At 38.2% G+C, this 16,889-nt stretch overlaps 1 protein-coding gene across 3 annotated transcripts in view; it reads left to right on the forward strand.

Annotated features, from left to right (window-relative positions):
* Window positions 1-16,889, forward strand: part of TRIO (trio Rho guanine nucleotide exchange factor) — a 259,674-nt gene that overhangs the window by 76,660 nt on the left and 166,125 nt on the right. For all 3 annotated transcript variants that reach the window (XM_075744826.1, XM_075744827.1, XM_075744828.1), the window contains exons 2-6: window positions 600-674; window positions 8,315-8,429; window positions 11,806-11,998; window positions 12,652-13,164; window positions 16,257-16,379. In XM_075744826.1, the coding sequence (XP_075600941.1) occupies window positions 600-674; window positions 8,315-8,429; window positions 11,806-11,998; window positions 12,652-13,164; window positions 16,257-16,379 (1,019 nt within the window). The remainder of the gene's footprint in view (window positions 1-599; window positions 675-8,314; window positions 8,430-11,805; window positions 11,999-12,651; window positions 13,165-16,256; window positions 16,380-16,889) is intronic.

Genomic DNA, 16,889 nt, shown 5'->3' on the forward strand with positions numbered 1-16,889 from the left:
CTTTCTTACAAAATGCTGCTTCTGTCAGGCAGCAGAAGAGACACAGTTGAGAGCTTTATCTCCCATTCTGCTTACAGAAGGGACATAAGAAAAGTTGCATGTAAATAGTGTTGGGGCGTTTTGGTGGGTCTTTCTGTATGGTGCTTTTTGGGAGGTTGGGAAATCTTTGGGGTTTTTTTGGTTGGGTTTTTTCTTTTAACTGGTAATTGTACCTACTCTTATTAGCTTGAGACTACTCCCCTCTGTTGGAACAAAAAGTGAAAGTGGGATTTGGAATGCCTAAAAGCAGCAGGATCCAACTGATAGTTTTTATTACTGATGGAAAAGGCTAATTCCAGTATCCTGTTTTCTACTGAGGCTTGCTAACAGCCCATGCTGTTTGTGTGAAGCTAGTCAAAGTGATGACTTGTTCATTAATGTATTTTAAAAGCTTAGTTTATTTTCTTGCAACCTTTTACAGTAAGGTTATCTTAATTTCTGTAATCATAACATAATCAAACTGTATTCCAAAGGTAAATGTTATACAGTGCATTCATTAAATGTAGAAGCTGAGCTTATCTGAATTTCTGACTAATTATCGTGCCTCTTCCTTTTTTCAGGGTTTCGCAAAAATGATGAAATGAAGGCTATGGAAGTATTGCCAATTTTAAAGGAAAAAGTTGCATACCTTTCAGGTACAGTTATTTTCTTCTGTTGTGGAATTCATAACTGTATTGTTAGTCATGTATAAAATGGTATTTTAAATACTTTAAATATCATTACAAAAGTCATGGAAAGCTAGGGTAGCACCTATTCCAGTTGGATATCTCAAACATAACATGAGCATTGTGAAAGGATCTGAAATAAAGAAGATATGTGTTTTGTGGAATGTGGAACATGCTGTTTGTTGTTGTCATGGTTGTGTCCTGTCTTCCCCCTACCCCCCCCCCCCCCCCCCCCCCCCCCCGCATATCCGGCAGCATTATTTAGAACAACCTGGTGTACCATAATCGTATTCCTTCTCTTATTTCTGGTTCTTGTGCTGGAGAGTTTTACAGCAACAGCTTTGTTACTGGCCCAGCTGAAGCACTGGAGAAATATCTTTGTTGCAGAGGTGAAATTTCGGTGCATGTCTTTGAAGCACACTTAATATCTTCATGGTGAAATGAGTTAGCATCTAATTTTAGCTAACTCCAGTGTACACCTTGAAGTTGGTTCGTTATTTAATGAGGAATAGCAGAGGATTTAAAAGTGGAGTTTAGATGAATTAATATCATAACATACTCTCTAACTTGGTAAGTAACTTTACTTGATTGAATGATGGCTGGGTGCTTATTCTTGTGAACTGCATTTTGGTGTGACTTTCTGCAGTGAGTACTTCCAAATCTGTTGAGATTAAACAGCATCATTCTCTTTGCCATAATCTTAGTGTCAAATGATGTAGAGGACAGTCTCATATTTGAAAGGTTGGGGTTTTTTTATAAATACTTTGTCAAGAACTCCAAAAATAAAGCTCTTATCTGTAAATACTAAAACATACAAAACAATCCCTGAAATTGCACTCTTTAGATATTCGTTCTGCATGGATGCTGATGCTAGCAAAACCGGTGTGTAGTTCACAGTACTTCGTCCTGTCCACTCTGCTGAGTCCAGCAGAGGTATAAAGCAAAAAAGATGTGGGGTTTCTTTTTGGTTTTGGTTTGGGATTTTTTTTTTTAAAGGTCCTGACAACTATAATGAATGATATAACAGACTGCCCAGAGGCGATTTCCCTGGTAGTGTGGGAACTCCCGATTCTTCTGCTTATGAATTGTAGTGCTGATGAAAGGTTGCTTAAAACTGTATTTTTCAGAGGGAAATGAGAGGAGAAAATGGAGTTAAATGCAATATTTCAATTCCTCATTGTTCTTTTTTGGACCTTTTTTTATGGCATTTAATGAAAACACAGTTTCTGTTCCGAAACCTCTGAATTTCCAGGTTTTCCAGAACTTCGTTTATACCCCTTAGAAGGGTTCTGAAAGATGCTAGGTGTTCTCTAATGTTAGTTTGTAAGCATCCAGTGTTCTCAAAAGGCCCAAAAAGTGGGCCAAATGAAAGCTGAAGGCAAATTTAAGGGGAGATTATGGTTTATGAATCAGAGGAAATGAGGTCCAGGCAAGAAGTGGTTACCAACTAGCCTGTGTGAGGGTAGCAACTTCTGACAGAAGAATGGAGCAAACAGCTGTGGGCAATGAGACTGGCCAAAATCCATAGTTTCGCATTTCCATTGTAAGTGGAGCTCAAATGAAATGAGATACATTAGTAGTGCAAGCAAACAACAACCCACAAAAAACCAACCAACCAACCAAAAAACCCTAACAAAACTACCATCACCATGAAGGCTTAACCATTGTGGAACTAGAACTGTCAAGCTTTATACCTGGGAACACAAAGGTAAGGAAGACTGTTGGATTACTGACAGAAGTTTTCAATGTATCTCTTTTTTTTTTTTTACTTTTTTTTTTTCCTTCAAAAGTACAACTTTTGCTCAAGTACTTGGTTTTAATATTTATAAGTACAATAACTGGTTAAGGTCTGTAGAAGTAGAAAAATTTTTTTGGGGATATCTCTACTAAACCTTTATCTAAAGATAACTCTAAGTTATCTCTACTAAAAACTCTAATAGTCCCATTAAGCCTAAAGCACCCAGAAACATCACTATAATTTTTGTATTTTGTTCTCCATAATTTATATTTGAGTTCTGGTAGAGTTGCTGCAACATGTTCATTGTTGATTGTCAAGTACCTTCTCAAGTAGAAATAAAGTATGACAATCAACAGTGCAAAGAAATGTGCTTTTTTATAGAGCAGGAAAGTTACACAAATAACACAATCTGAAAAAAAATCATGGAGTGTTTGAGATCCTCAGTTCACTTCCCCAGTCTTTTCTCTGCCTTTCTCTACTGAGACCTTCCTTCTCCATGTTAAATGAATAGGTATGAGCTGTATAGCAGTATATTCATCTTTGAGTACTGAAGTACATCTTTTAGAGTACTAAAGGCACTGATCTTTCCGCAATGCTGACTTTCATAAGCACTTCTTGAGACCAGCTTATTGTGAGATGGATATATAAGGTGAACCATCTCACAGAAGAGACCTGGGTGGACTGGAAGGATGGGCTAGCAAGAACAGTATGATGTTTAATAGAGACAAGTGCAGAGTCCTGCACCTGGGTTGGAATAACCAAAGAGCCCAGTACAGACTAGGGTCTGTGTGGCTGAGGAGCAGCCTTGCTGAAAGGGACCTGGGGGTCCTGGTGGACAAAAAGCTGAATGTAAGTCAGCAGTGTGCTGCTGCAGTAACAGAGGCAAATCGGATCCTGCGCTGCATCCACAGGAGCATTACCAGCAGAAATAGAGACAGGATAGCTTCATTCTACTCAGTGCTTTTCAGGCTGCATCTGGAATACTCTGTCCAGTTCTGGTCCCCACAGTTAAAGACAGACACAGGCTGTAGAGGCCACACAGGAGGGCCATGAGGATGATCAAAGGCCCCAAGAACCCACCCTATAAGGAAAGATTGAAGGAATTAGGTCGTTCCTCTCTGGAGAGGAGAAGGCTCAGGAGATACCGCATCACAGTATTCAAGTATGTAAAGGGCAACTACCAGGAGGACAAAAGCTCTCTCTTCACGAGGAGCCACATGGAGAAGACAAGGGGCAATGAGTACAAGTTATACCAGGAGAGGTTTCATTTAAATACAAGAAAGAATTTTTTTTTTTTTTTTACAGTGATAACAGTCATTCCCTGAGAGAGGATCTCATCAACACTTATAAATATCTAAAGGGCAGGTGTCAAGAGGATGGGGCCAGACTCTTTTCAGTGGTGCCCAGTGACAGGACAAAGGGCAACGGGCACAAACTGGAACACAACAAGCTCCACCTGAACATGAGGAGAAACTTCTTTACTCTGAGGGTGACCGAGCACTGGAACAGGCTGCCCAGAGAGGTTGTGGAGTCTCCTTCTCTGGAGATACTCAAAACCCCCCTGGACGCAATCCTGTACAACCTGCTCTAGGTGATCCTGCTTTAGCAGGGGGGTTGGACTAGATGATCTCCAGAGGTCCCTTCCAACCCCTACCATTCTTTGATTCTGTGAAGTTATCACTGAAGGAGTTGCTGAAACCTCTGAGACTCCTGTCTCCACCAGGCTTTTAGGATCCCATTGCAGCCTTTCTACGTTCATATTGCTCCCGATTCCAGCACCAGACTATTTCTACCATAGGTATCTCCTGAGCCATTCTTGAGACGATGTTTTGATCCCATCAGAAATCTTGGTGTGTTAAACAAGTTAAAGTTCTTGGTAACAGATTATCTCCTACTGAGGTACCACTTTTACTGTAGGTGTACTAAGCTGTGATTAAACTCTATTTTTAGGAGTTTCCCTTTTCTCCTCCAACAGGTACCTCTTCAATCTGTGTTAGCCTGAGTTAGGCTGTAATTCTGTATTGCTTTGTCTTTGCTTTTCATTTATTCCTTTCATTTGTTTTCAGGTGGATATATTTAACAGATCTACTCAACATAATTTCTTTCTCTTTGTACAGTCTGAGTACTTCGTCACTTTGAAAAAATTATTTCAGTATTTGCTTTTCCTCTGCCACAAATCGCAGTATGTCTGATGTGATTCACTCTTGCTTTCTCCTCCATCATCATGATGCAGTTTAGCCCCATTTATTGAGCTGTTAATGATGCAGTTTTGTAAATGAAAAAAATGAGTGGATTTTTCATAATTTAGCGTATGTGAAGATGTATTTAGATGGAAGAGAAATCTTTCTCCTTGCCTCTGTTATCTGTAGCACCAGCCAGGATAGTTTAAAAAAAAAGAGGTGAATTTAGAACTGAATTTTGTACAGCAAACAAGGTACAAATGAAGACTATGGTGTGGATAAGTCATCTGGACTTGTTAAAATCTGTGTGCTCCTTGAATATCTTAAAATATGTTAATGTAGCTGTGATGCTCAGACTGTTAAAGAAAGGTAAAGTTAATGATTGAGATGACAGAATGAGGAAGAGAGGTGTAGTCTCTTGAGAATTCAAACCTGAAAGAGATCTTGAAACAGATATTTTTTTGCTAGGGCAGGTGGCAAGGAAGTGCAGCAGAACGAGTACTTCTGTGAAATACATCTTGCTATGTGTAGGTTGATAACTGCAGAGTCCCAAAGCTCACCAAGCTAGCTGGAATTCTGGTATCTGTACATACTGATTCTGGAACAAATTCTGAATTGGACATACTTGTCCTTCATGAAACCAGTCTGACAGATTGGACTGCTTTATCTTGTATTGGTCAAAGTAACAAAATAGCTTGATGTGTAGAATGCAAATACTTGGGTGCAGCTTCGCTGTGAATCCTGTGTTGTTTTTCTAAATTTCCCAAGCAAGTGGTTCTAAAAAAAAAAAAAAAAAAGGAAGAGAAAAAGCTTCCTTGAACTCATTTTCACCTAACCAGGAAATAATCTTTGTAAGTATTTGGTGTCTAACTACCTGAAATACAAATGCCTCCTAGAGTTGTAACCATGAAGTATGGATGGAGTCCGGGACGCAATTTTTTGTTCAGTTTTATACTGAAGTCTGTTGAAGTACAGATACTCTTACATCTCCACACATACTTAGATGGAGAGAGGCATTTTCTTACAAGATTATCTTGGTTTCATATAAGAAACAGCACTTGATAATTTGAACTTCTTTTCAAACATGCCATAAAAGTCCTCTGTTTAGCTTTACCCAACTGCTTTGAGACTAGGTAAAAAGGCATTTCCTGAGAAAACTGCACTACTCAGTCTGTTGGATTTTGGTGCTATTTGGAGACCATTGACAAGACTGCTGTTAGTGATGTGCACTAGACAGAAGTGATTTCACGTTGTGTGACTCATGGGAGTTGATCAGCTACTCATATGATACATCTCAGCATAAACAGACACAGAGAGAATGTCTCAGTACTGTGGGGGTTTAATAGAAAAGGAAAGGGGTAAAAATGGAAGTCTCACCGATGATAGTAGTAGCTTAACATGTTTTTGTTAAACCAAGACAAATAGGGGCTTGAGTTGAATAAAGACTATTCTGAGACAGGAAATTCCCACCTGATGCCTCATACATTGTTGCTTTTAACATTCCTGTTTGTGTTATGACACAAGAGCATCAGGAACAAAGGAAATGAGAGTTATTTATTGCAAAAGGTCTAAAAAAGCTTTCAGTATAGCTGATGAAAAAATAGGTCTTTGGGACTATTTTTGCATAATACAATTTTGGTATCTGGTTTACAACTGGATAGTGAAATTCTTTTCACCAAATATCAAGGTTGTATTAATTTCTTCAGTACTCATCTATACATGAAATTTGCATGACAAGTTTGTCTCCAACAGCCAAAAATTGCAGGATATGATTTATCAGTAATGTAAGCACCATACTTTAAAAACTGATTTTTCTCTGTGGTCTATGTGGAGCTGCGAGCCAACTGAAGCAGCATCCAAAATGACATAAAGAATACGGGTTTCTGTGCTCTGCAATATTGGAAAATTGCATGATACAGGAGTTGCTGTGTGGGAAAGGCCCATAGGACTGATCTGAGGTGACTGCATGTAACAAGGCGTTTGTTTAAAACACTTGGAGAGTGTTAAAGATGATTCAGTGTACATTCTTATCTGCTAGCTGTGGCTTTTGAAAGAAGAATTTCCACCCTGAGCAACTGAGCACTTTTTTCTGGGGGGTTGTAATTAGTAGTGTTTGCTAGTTGAAACCTAAATTTTTTTTAAGATCTGTAGCTGGTGGCTGAGGAGAGCATTAAGGGCTGCAACAGACTTTCACCTAAGTTTGGTAGCTTTGGAGCCCAGGGATCGCTCTGGAGCTGGGCAGAGGCCTGGGCTATTGGACTCCCAGTCTTGTCATTTATCCTTCCTCTCTCTTGGGGCTTCTGTCATGTTTTAATCCTGTCACTTGCTATGTCAAAATCCTCAAAGCTCTCTGCTTGGCAAGTGGGTCAGGATGGTCAAGATCAGACTTGCCTCTCTCCATTAGAATGAGACAATTCAGTTGTTTTTAATCTCATGTCCCACTTAAGAGGGTCATGGAATATAAGAATATGAAATTTTTTTTAAGTTTATGTTTCTGGCATTGCAGCTTGACAGAAACTCGAAGCTGCTTTTGCCTTTTCTGAGTTTCATTTGGTGCCTCCCAGGGAACACATCCAGTACAGACAATCTCTGGAGACCTTGACAGCACACACAGACTGTGTTGGGGAGGATAGTGATGGATTTTTGAGTGACTGGTTTTATTAATTTGCTTTTGGCCTGCCTTTCTAAGGGATTTTTTAAAACTTTGTTCAGTAACATGGATTTACAATGAGGAGCTGATTTACAATGAAAAATAATTCAGGACAGAGGATATCGTTTTTCAGCATTTCCATGGGACAGGAGAAAACAGTCCACACATCTGTGGTTGAGAACATATATGTGACATTTAGTTTGTAGGAATGTGTCTGCTATTATACAAGTTGATAAAGGCAGCCTACTGACTTCAATTCAGCATTTAGTTGATTTTAACATTTTGTTGTCTCTAGCAAGGGGTTGGATAAAAAATTACATTTTAATGTTCAACTACAGTAAGTCTGCAATTTAACTAATAAGATGAATACATTTCAGTGGAACCACTCAAAGTCAGATTTTTTGCGTACAGAGTGGATTCATAATTTCTTTGTTTTGCATTGCTAACAAAATTAAGAACTAAAATCTGACAATTCAGAATCTGTGTGTCAGAATGAGGTAAAAATATAAATTAAATGCTTAAATAGTATCCACCTACTCATCTTGGATGTGCATTGGGTGTGAAATACTATACACCTAAACGCTGTGCTAGTAATGAAGTTAATGCTGAGTATCTTATAAATACTTGCCTATAAAGTAGCATAACTCTGTATTTACATTTAATCTCTACAATTGTTGATTAAAAAGTTAAATACATAACAAAACACCATTGCTGGAGAGGTCATGCTGCCAACCAAACTCAAATGTGACTAAAATGTGTAAGTGTAATGCTATGGTTACTCTTTGTTTCAATTTTTTTTGACAGATACTTTCTCATTGTGGGAGTTGTATCAAGAAGTATATTGTCACTCCCAAAGTTCAATTTTAAACTGGTATCTAACTGGCAGTGTTGGCATTTAGCTTGAAATCACTTCTTTAAGTGGATATTCATGCAAGAGTGTAGGACTTATGCTTTCCAAAAGCATTCTGAAGACTAGTTTTGCAAACCAGAATGGTGTTACGCTGTGGGGGTTTTAACTATTTTTTTTTTTTTAATTTTTCAGGTGGCAGAGATAAGCGTGGAGGTCCCATTCTAACATTTCCAGCTCGTAGTAATCATGATAGAATACGGCAAGAAGATCTTAGAAGACTAATTTCATACCTAGCGTGTATTCCTAGGTAAGTGGTGGTCACTTGGTAAGCTCTGAAGCTATAAAACAAAATAAATGGATTATGTTGCAGTATACCCACAAGCTAGAAGACTGAGCAGGTTAAGAAAATGAACAAATTCATACTGAGCTCTGTCAGTTACTGTTTTCAGACTGCTTTTTTGGAAGAGACCTAAATAATTGCTCTGCCTTGTAGAAGGAAGGCTGTTGACGGGATGACTGGTGTGCTTTAGCTGGAAGTAGTTTTTGTGTCTTGGAAATGGTGCTGCCATGCCACACTTCTGTCACTGTGTTGAAGATTGCAAATACAACTCAAAGGCTTTCAGTACCTCAATAATCAGAAACATGCTGGTCATCATTCACAGTATGCCTTGTGTGGGCTGAGATCAGGACAACGCTCCTAACTGTTTTTTGTGGTAGGTAAGTTACAGTGTCCTGATACAGCACAGGAATAACCAGGAGAGAGATACATAAAATTGCTTGTACAGGTCTCAGATAAACCTGTGGAGAGACGTGTGAAAGTATTGGTATCATTGTATTATCAACAATTTAAGCTATGATTTACAATATACTGTTTAAATAAATTGGCAGAACTAAAATCTAGCACTTGTGTGGTTTGTACATATAAAAATATTTATATAAGAAGTTTGTTCACATAAAACTTTTTTCCTAGTAGTAACTGAATTTGGGACAATAGGAACCTGATTTTAAGTCAATCTCAGAATCTGGCAACATTTGGTGCAATTCTGTGCTTGAATACATTTGCTTATGACCTCAAGGAGCAGTTGTCATTATAGTTGAAAAAAAATCCCTTGGACAACATCCCTGAAGGCAGTATCTTCTGTATTTCTGTAATGTGTTAATTTATAGGCACTCTTCTTTGCATCTGATGTAATCAGATGTTGGTTTCAGATTGACAAAAGTGCTTTCATGAAAATAACTTCAAGACATCTAGTTAAGTGTGTGCGTGGTCTTTCTTAAGAGCAATTGCTGTTCAATTATTCTGGTCTTTATTTCACCTTAAAGTGTAGGAGTGTTTAATATTATTATTTTGTTTGTTCACTTGTTAACAGGGGATTTTGGGGAGAAAGAGGAAGGAGGAGGGGAAGAAGTCTTAAGACTTTTACCTCTGAAATAATTCAACCTCACATTTGAATGTTTGACATGTATTCTAGTCCTCTAGAGCTTCAAGTTACTAGTGAAGTTAATAGATAAATATGCATCAAACTGTGCCCAGGAGATTTTTGTAGAGGTAATCTGGCAAAATACAGTGGTCCTCTAGCAAAAGGTGTAGGTTAGTTTAGCATCAATAGACTTAAAATAGAAAGTTAGTGCAGGTTCTTATGTCTCTGCAAGCATGACAGAGCTTTGAGAATAAAGGGAACTTTATTAAAAGCAAGGCTCACTTTCATACAAGTCATGTTTTGGGGACTGATCACACAACCCTTGCTAATTAAGAACTCCCAATTGATACAAATAGCCCCAAACAGTTGGTCTGTTGATTAGTTATTGCAGTGCTGTTACTCTAGACAGCTGAAGATTCAGAGGTGTCAGTTGTTTGCAAGAGATCCAAACAGTTAAGGTGACTCAGTCTCACAATTTTACTAATTTAATGATTTGTTTTAAAAATATTGCTAAATTTAAGTCATCAATGCTGAGTGGACCAGGTGTTAGTGTAGTTCATGTTTACCTAACAGATGACCTTGGCTGACTAAAGCCTCTCAGAATAATTTTTGTGATCCTTGGCCAAAAGGGATTAATCCCTTGTCAGATGACGGAGCCACATGACACGAGAACACCTCTGCATTGTATCACATGATGAGGGGCTGCTTTGTACACCCCGGTAGATGTATGTGAATTAGTGGCAAGTACTCCTCCTCATGGAATGGTCAGTTTGTGTGGTAGGATAGGGATGAGCTGAGCAGCACTCGTGTAATAGTATACAGCCTTTCAATAATGAGTGTATCTTTAAAATGGTAGTTGTTTTTGTCCTGTGAGGCTGTTAGAAAACGTTTTCACCATGATCAGAAAATTGTATGTTGTAGCCTACATGTATTCCAAGCTAGTCAATTTCCATGTATTTTCCTACTACCATTGTCATTTTTGGCATTCCTATGGGCAGGTGGGACAGCCAGCATTTATCTTGATAAAATCCTTTTTTAAATGGTGTTTTTTCTTTTTTTTTCTTTTTTTTTTTAAAACTTAACTTTAAAACCCCTCCTTCTCTAAGGAACCCATATTACCACTTCTTTTGGAAGCTCTTCTGCTCTCCTGCATCAATCATAACTCATCTTTCCACAATGTGGCCAATGAGATTGTGTAAAGTATGCCAGTGAAGCTTCCCTACTTGTTGGACACTCCGAAAACCTCACCACATGAACTCCAGAATTGCATTTACATTAGTCACATCCCTGAAAGTGATTCATGTACTCAAACAATGGACATTTGGTCCCTTTTGATACTCCATTGGTATGACACGTTGCTTTTGAAATATTTTCCTTTTCCATGCTAACAAGGTCATGTAACAAATTCTTCTGGAACAAAATCAAAATTTCTGGTGTTGGTGGTGATTGCCGCTTTTGATCAGTGGCAAGCACTAAGTGTACAAAAGGTATCGATGAAAGGAAATTAAACCTGCCATTCTCAGAAGAGTTGCCAGAGAATTTGGGTCTAAGGTCTGTCGACTTTTGGACAGCAAAATTGAGCTCAGATTTTGTAGAAACAGGTTGATGCGGTTTTCTTCACAGCCATAAAATGCTTTCTTATCCATTAACTATCCACAAATCAATCCTGTTACACAAGGAATTGTCAATAAAGGGGGTTTTTTCCCCTCTACAGACTAACACTCTTTAACTGTCAGGTAATATGGGACTAGATCCGAGACAGTTTAGAAAAGTTGTACAAGTGGTAGGTAAGAACAATATGCCATCTTCTATCTTTTAGAGGATCCCCATAGTCATTAGAAAGGCATGAATATTCTTGTCAGTAAAATGTGTGCATGTTCTGAAGAGTCAATTGTAAATGAATTACCTATTGCTGTTCCAGTAAATGGTGTGTTTAACGTGTGTGTAAGGTGAAGGAGAAACAAGACTGGAAGATGAATCATCGTGAATATAAACAATGAAAATGAAAGAGGAGATAAAGGCAGATTATCAAATCAGCAACAGATGTAAAGCTATCACCCACAAGGAGTTTGGCAGGGGATGTGAGAGAAGCTTCCTGAGAGGTTCATGAGATCTGCTGTACGTGTCAGCTAGTCAACAGTGAGACCCTAGGGTGTGACGGTTAGCCGAGGAGATGATGTTTGTTAGGCAGTGTGGTGCAGTAGAGTGCTGTGTTTGAAGTTGTAATGCTTGCTTGATAACATTTTCTTCTTTCTTCTACAGTGAGGAAGTATGTAAACGAGGATTCACTGTCATTGTAGATATGCGTGGTTCAAAATGGGACTCCATAAAGCCTCTGCTGAAGATTTTACAGGAATCCTTTCCATGTTGTATTCATGTTGCACTGATAATCAAGCCAGACAATTTCTGGCAGAAGCAAAGGACTAACTTCGGCAGCTCTAAGTTTGAGTTTGAGGTAATTTCCCTTATGATATACAAATACTTGTTTATTTCATGGTGTTAAGTGTGCTCACTATTGATCAGCATCTTGAAAACCCTCATAATTTATGTTCTAGATGAGAGGAGGGGTACATTAGGCCAGTGGTGCTAGACGGAATGTGATTTTCTTCATGTACTGAGGCTAGGTAGTTGTGCATGTTGTCATTTCTGTTCTTTTTCTGAGTGTGGGAAAGATGGAATTAGGGTTTTACTCCTAATGGTAAAAAGTTAGGTTTCATCCATTTGTTGTCTTATTCTGCATTGTGGTAATCGTGATATTACCAGCATCCTGTGCAGAGGAAAGCAGCCAACTGAAACTCGCTGTTATCCTCCTGCTGCTTTACAATACACAAAGTCAAAACTTAAAACAGTAGTTGAAAGAGTGGTTGCTGTTTTCTACTTAAGTGTGGTGAGGTAAGAAAGAAATAAAATATTTCTCTCATTTGGGGAAACACCTGCAAGACAGGAGACCAATCAGAACTGATATTTGAAAAGAAGTGTATGAGAAAAGTTAAGTCACGTGGACTTCATGACCAAAATGATCAACTCTTAGGAGAAAAACAAACACTTAAAGAAAATTTCAAGTTCATTTCAGTAACAGCATTTTTTATTTTTCATTTTTATTTTTAGACAAATATGGTGTCTCTGGAAGGCCTTACCAAAGTAGTTGATCCTTCTCAGCTAACCCCAGAATTTGATGGCTGTTTGGAGTACAACCATGAGGAGTGGATAGAAATCAGAGTTGCCTTTGAGGACTACATTAGCAATGCAACCCATATGCTGTCCAGACTGGAGGAACTGCAAGATATATTGTCAAAAAAGGAAATGCCTCAGGACCTGGAAGGTGCTCGCAATATGATAGAGGAGCATTCACAATTAAAAAAGAAAGTCATTAAGGCCCCTATTGAGGACCTTGATGTGGAAGGACAAAAGCTGCTCCAGCGGATACAGAGCAGTGATAGCTTCCCCAAAAAGAACTCTGGGTCAGGGAATGCGGACTTACAGAACCTCTTACCCAAAGTATCCACCATGCTGGACAGGCTGCACTCAACACGGCAGCATCTGCATCAGATGTGGCATGTGCGGAAATTGAAATTGGACCAATGTTTTCAGCTCCGGCTGTTTGAGCAGGATGCTGAAAAGGTGAGTAATTGGGGGAGGGGAGTATAAATGGGTGCTGCTGTTGATGAGAACAAAGCTTGACAGACTTGAAAGAACTACCAAGGATAACTGCAAATAGTAATTTTTGTCTTTAGAGTTAATCACTAGTCTTTTAATGAGAAATAAAGGATTTCTTGATTGAGAGTGACTCTTAGTTTCTGGAGTAAAGGAGTTGGGGTAGTAATTCTAACCTGTAAAGAACATAGGTAGCTGTCACCAAAGTGCTAGTAACTTTAAAGCTTTTGCTTTGATAAGTTTTTGTTCCAGACAGATGCTTTTGCGTGCATCTCAGATGAGGATGAATGCTGTGTACTTTATAAATACAGATGACTACATTGGTCTGCTTTTGAGTGACCCTTGGGATTTGAGTGACAGGTAGTTGACAAAGTCTGAAGAGGCTGACATGGGGAACTGCTTCATTTGATGCAGGATTTAAAATCCCAGGCTAAAAACTGATGTATCTCTTTTGACAGTGCATATGTCATTATCAGGGGAGTGAGTGATCTCATAATGTTTTGGGCTAACCAGTCCCTTTGAATGAGAAAGCCCTTGATTATCATGGAATTTGAAGAGGAAATATGGCAAGCAATGCCCTTTTAGATGAGCTCAAAGAAGATCTATTTTCGTATAGAATGGTTTTGCAATCACTTATTATTAACTTGTTACCATGGAACAAATAGCTTTAAGGAAGGGTGGGGAGTTTTTCTCCAGGAGAAGTAGAAACTAGACTTTGCAGTCAAGTGGTAAGTATGGTCTTTGTCAAGTTTCTTAAAATAATTCATGTAAGAATGCCTGAACTGGGTGAGACCAAAGGTCTGTGTTAAACCAATATCCTGCTCTCCAGCAGTGGTCATAAGCAGATGCATGGGGAAGAGTAAAAACAGATCAAACATATATAATACTTCTTCTTCCTCCTTCCTCTGTTTTCTTCCCTCGTAATTTCCCTTACCCTGATCATTTCAGCTCAGGGACTTTCTTTACAGTACTCTTAATGTTTTCTGCTGTGTTTAAAAAAGAAGTCATTTTTTAAAAGTACCATGTAAAGTAAGTGTTTACTAAATGGGTGGAGCTAAAAATAGTAGAGGCATGTAAAGAGTTGAAAAAAATCTGGTCAAGTGAATTATAAAATTATTTAGAAAATAACAAGCTGTTGGTCTAGTATTGCTCTTTCAACCCCTTAGGTTGCTTTTTAGCAACCTTTCAGCCACCTGATTACAACATTAATTACTCTTTATTACAACATGAACAAAATGTATTTTGATGATGCTCACATGGTATTGAAAGATACATTCTTCATTTATTCATCTAAATGTTGAGCTTTAAGAAACTCATTGTGAAATACTTGAGCCTGTGGGATTGATCTCTGTCCTGCCATGTGGTTCCATAAGCTCCTATCTCTGTTTTCTAGGTTCCCGATTCCATGAATAAGTCTATATTAAAGTAATGCATCTTTCTTTCAAAATAGCAGGAAATGTTAGGCTCCTCAAAATGGGGCTGACAGCAGCTAGCATACCTGGGACTTTATTGTCTCATCAACCATTAGAGAAAGATTAAAAAGAAGGTTTCTGTAGTATCTCAACTCACTTTTGGATTAAGGCCCTCTCCTTAATCTGCTTGCAGCCCTTATTTGACTGTTTATGTCAGATTAGATTTCGTAGCTCTGGGCTTCTTTACCAGTGTAGATTTCTATGGTTTAGTTAGGTGCAGGAAAGGGCTGGATCTTTGTTGGAAAAATAAAGTGTATTGGATGGGGAGGAATAAACATGTTCATTTTAGAGGACTTGCACAACTCTTTGCACAAGGAATCTGGGCTGGTTCAGGAGAAGGCAAAAAAGGGGTGAGGTGGGAGGGAATCTGGTTGGAATTGCCCTGAAGGTATCTGAAGGCAGCAAGTCTGACTACTTAGAGAAAGGTGGTCACAAGCAGGACCAGTGTCTATTTGGAATAATGTTCTAAGACATCTTCACTGTAATCTAGATAAGAAACTGAACATTTTAGCGCTCTCAGTTGTCTAAGCTCTTAAAACTTTTTTTTTGTTTATAATCCTTACTATATTGTGGTCTACTTATAATTTGATTTGTCATATACCTGGGTGGAATAATGGATTTGATAATATTGCTCTGTTAGCCAGCATATGTTAAAAGATCTTTAAATGAGTACTTACTGCTCATTGCTACCATTTTCTTTCTGAACAGTCTTTTTCAATTTATCACGAGAGTAGGTGGGTTTTTTGAGCTGAAATATAGCAAAGATTTCAAGACCATTGCAGGAGGGTGGGGTGTTAAACTTAGCCTTTTGCCGTGTTGCTTGGTCTTTGAAAACTTAGTCTTCCAGTGCTACTGTTAACATACCTATGTACCTCCATTGATGGTCATTGTCAGATAGTCTTTCCTAAAATTTGTTTGAATATTAAAATACTTTAAAAAAACAAAAGAAAACAAACAACCCACCAAAAAAACCCCACCAAAACCAAATGACAACATATTTAAAGATTATCCTTAAACTTGTCCTGAAGAAGGTAATGCGTAACGCTGTGCTCAACTATATTTTTTAAATTGTTTAGCAATAGAAAAGTTGTTTTCAAATCTGCTATAAAGTTATGAACTAAAAATATTGAACTCGATCAGCAAGAATGATCAGCATGAATTTATATTTAATTTCCATGAGTTGCCATTTTCATTCTAAATTACTAAGCTGCTGACATCATGAAATGCTAACACTAGAGAACATACAAGCTTGGTAACTCAGGGCTGTGCTCCAAGCCTGTTTGTTTACTATGATTTCTTTGTAGTAATGAAGTGTATGACTCTATGACTTTACTGTAGCTTGTTGAGATAAACACCTGTAGTAAAGATTAAACAGCCTCAGCTGTTTGGTCCAAAAAGTAAGATTTCAGCAATGATTTGGTTAAAATATACGGTAACTTGTCATGGAAGGAGCATCAGTGTTAATATTCATGGCCTCAGATTCTTTCTGTCTTCTGTGTTCACGAATTTCTCACATTACTTGTCTGTGATTTCTGCCATAACAAATTACTGATTTTTTTCTTTTCTTTCCTTAATATTTTCTTGTAGATGTTTGACTGGATCACACACAACAAAGGTCTGTTTCTGAACAGCTACACAGAGATTGGAACCAGTCACCCCCACGCAATGGAGCTTCAGACACAGCACAATCACTTTGCCATGAACTGTATGGTAAGAACAGGCCTCACTTCGCAGCACCGACATGTTGTCTATTTGCTCTATGTTAAGGTAGAATTCATAAATAATACACACAAATCTTTCCTTCTGTTACAAGTAGTGCAAATTTGTATTTGAGCAGTGAAATTATAAAACACAAGTAGCCAAGTACAGAGGTACTGTGATCAAGCAACAAAATTATTTTGACCAGTGGCAGTATTCAACACAACCTCAGCATTTCTCAAATATAAGCATCCAAACTTCTAGAACCTGGGATGTATGTTTGAGTTTTGTAGGAAATTTCAGAGAATCATGTGTAATACGGAATTTAGTGTTCCATATGGAAAGAAAGAGCTCTCAGGATCTTCTGAATAGATTGCAACTCAGACAAAAAGTTCTGAGAAGCAGTGATCAACAGCTGAGCCTGGTGTAATAATTTTCCATATTTTTAAGATGACTCACTTCTGGCATGGTGGAATGAAACTAAAACAATAATTTTTTTGTCAAATGTCATCTTAGGATGAG

The sequence above is a fragment of the Balearica regulorum genome, chromosome 2 (assembly GCF_011004875.1).
Source record: "Balearica regulorum gibbericeps isolate bBalReg1 chromosome 2, bBalReg1.pri, whole genome shotgun sequence".
NCBI classification, from domain to species: Eukaryota; Metazoa; Chordata; class Aves; order Gruiformes; family Gruidae; genus Balearica; species Balearica regulorum.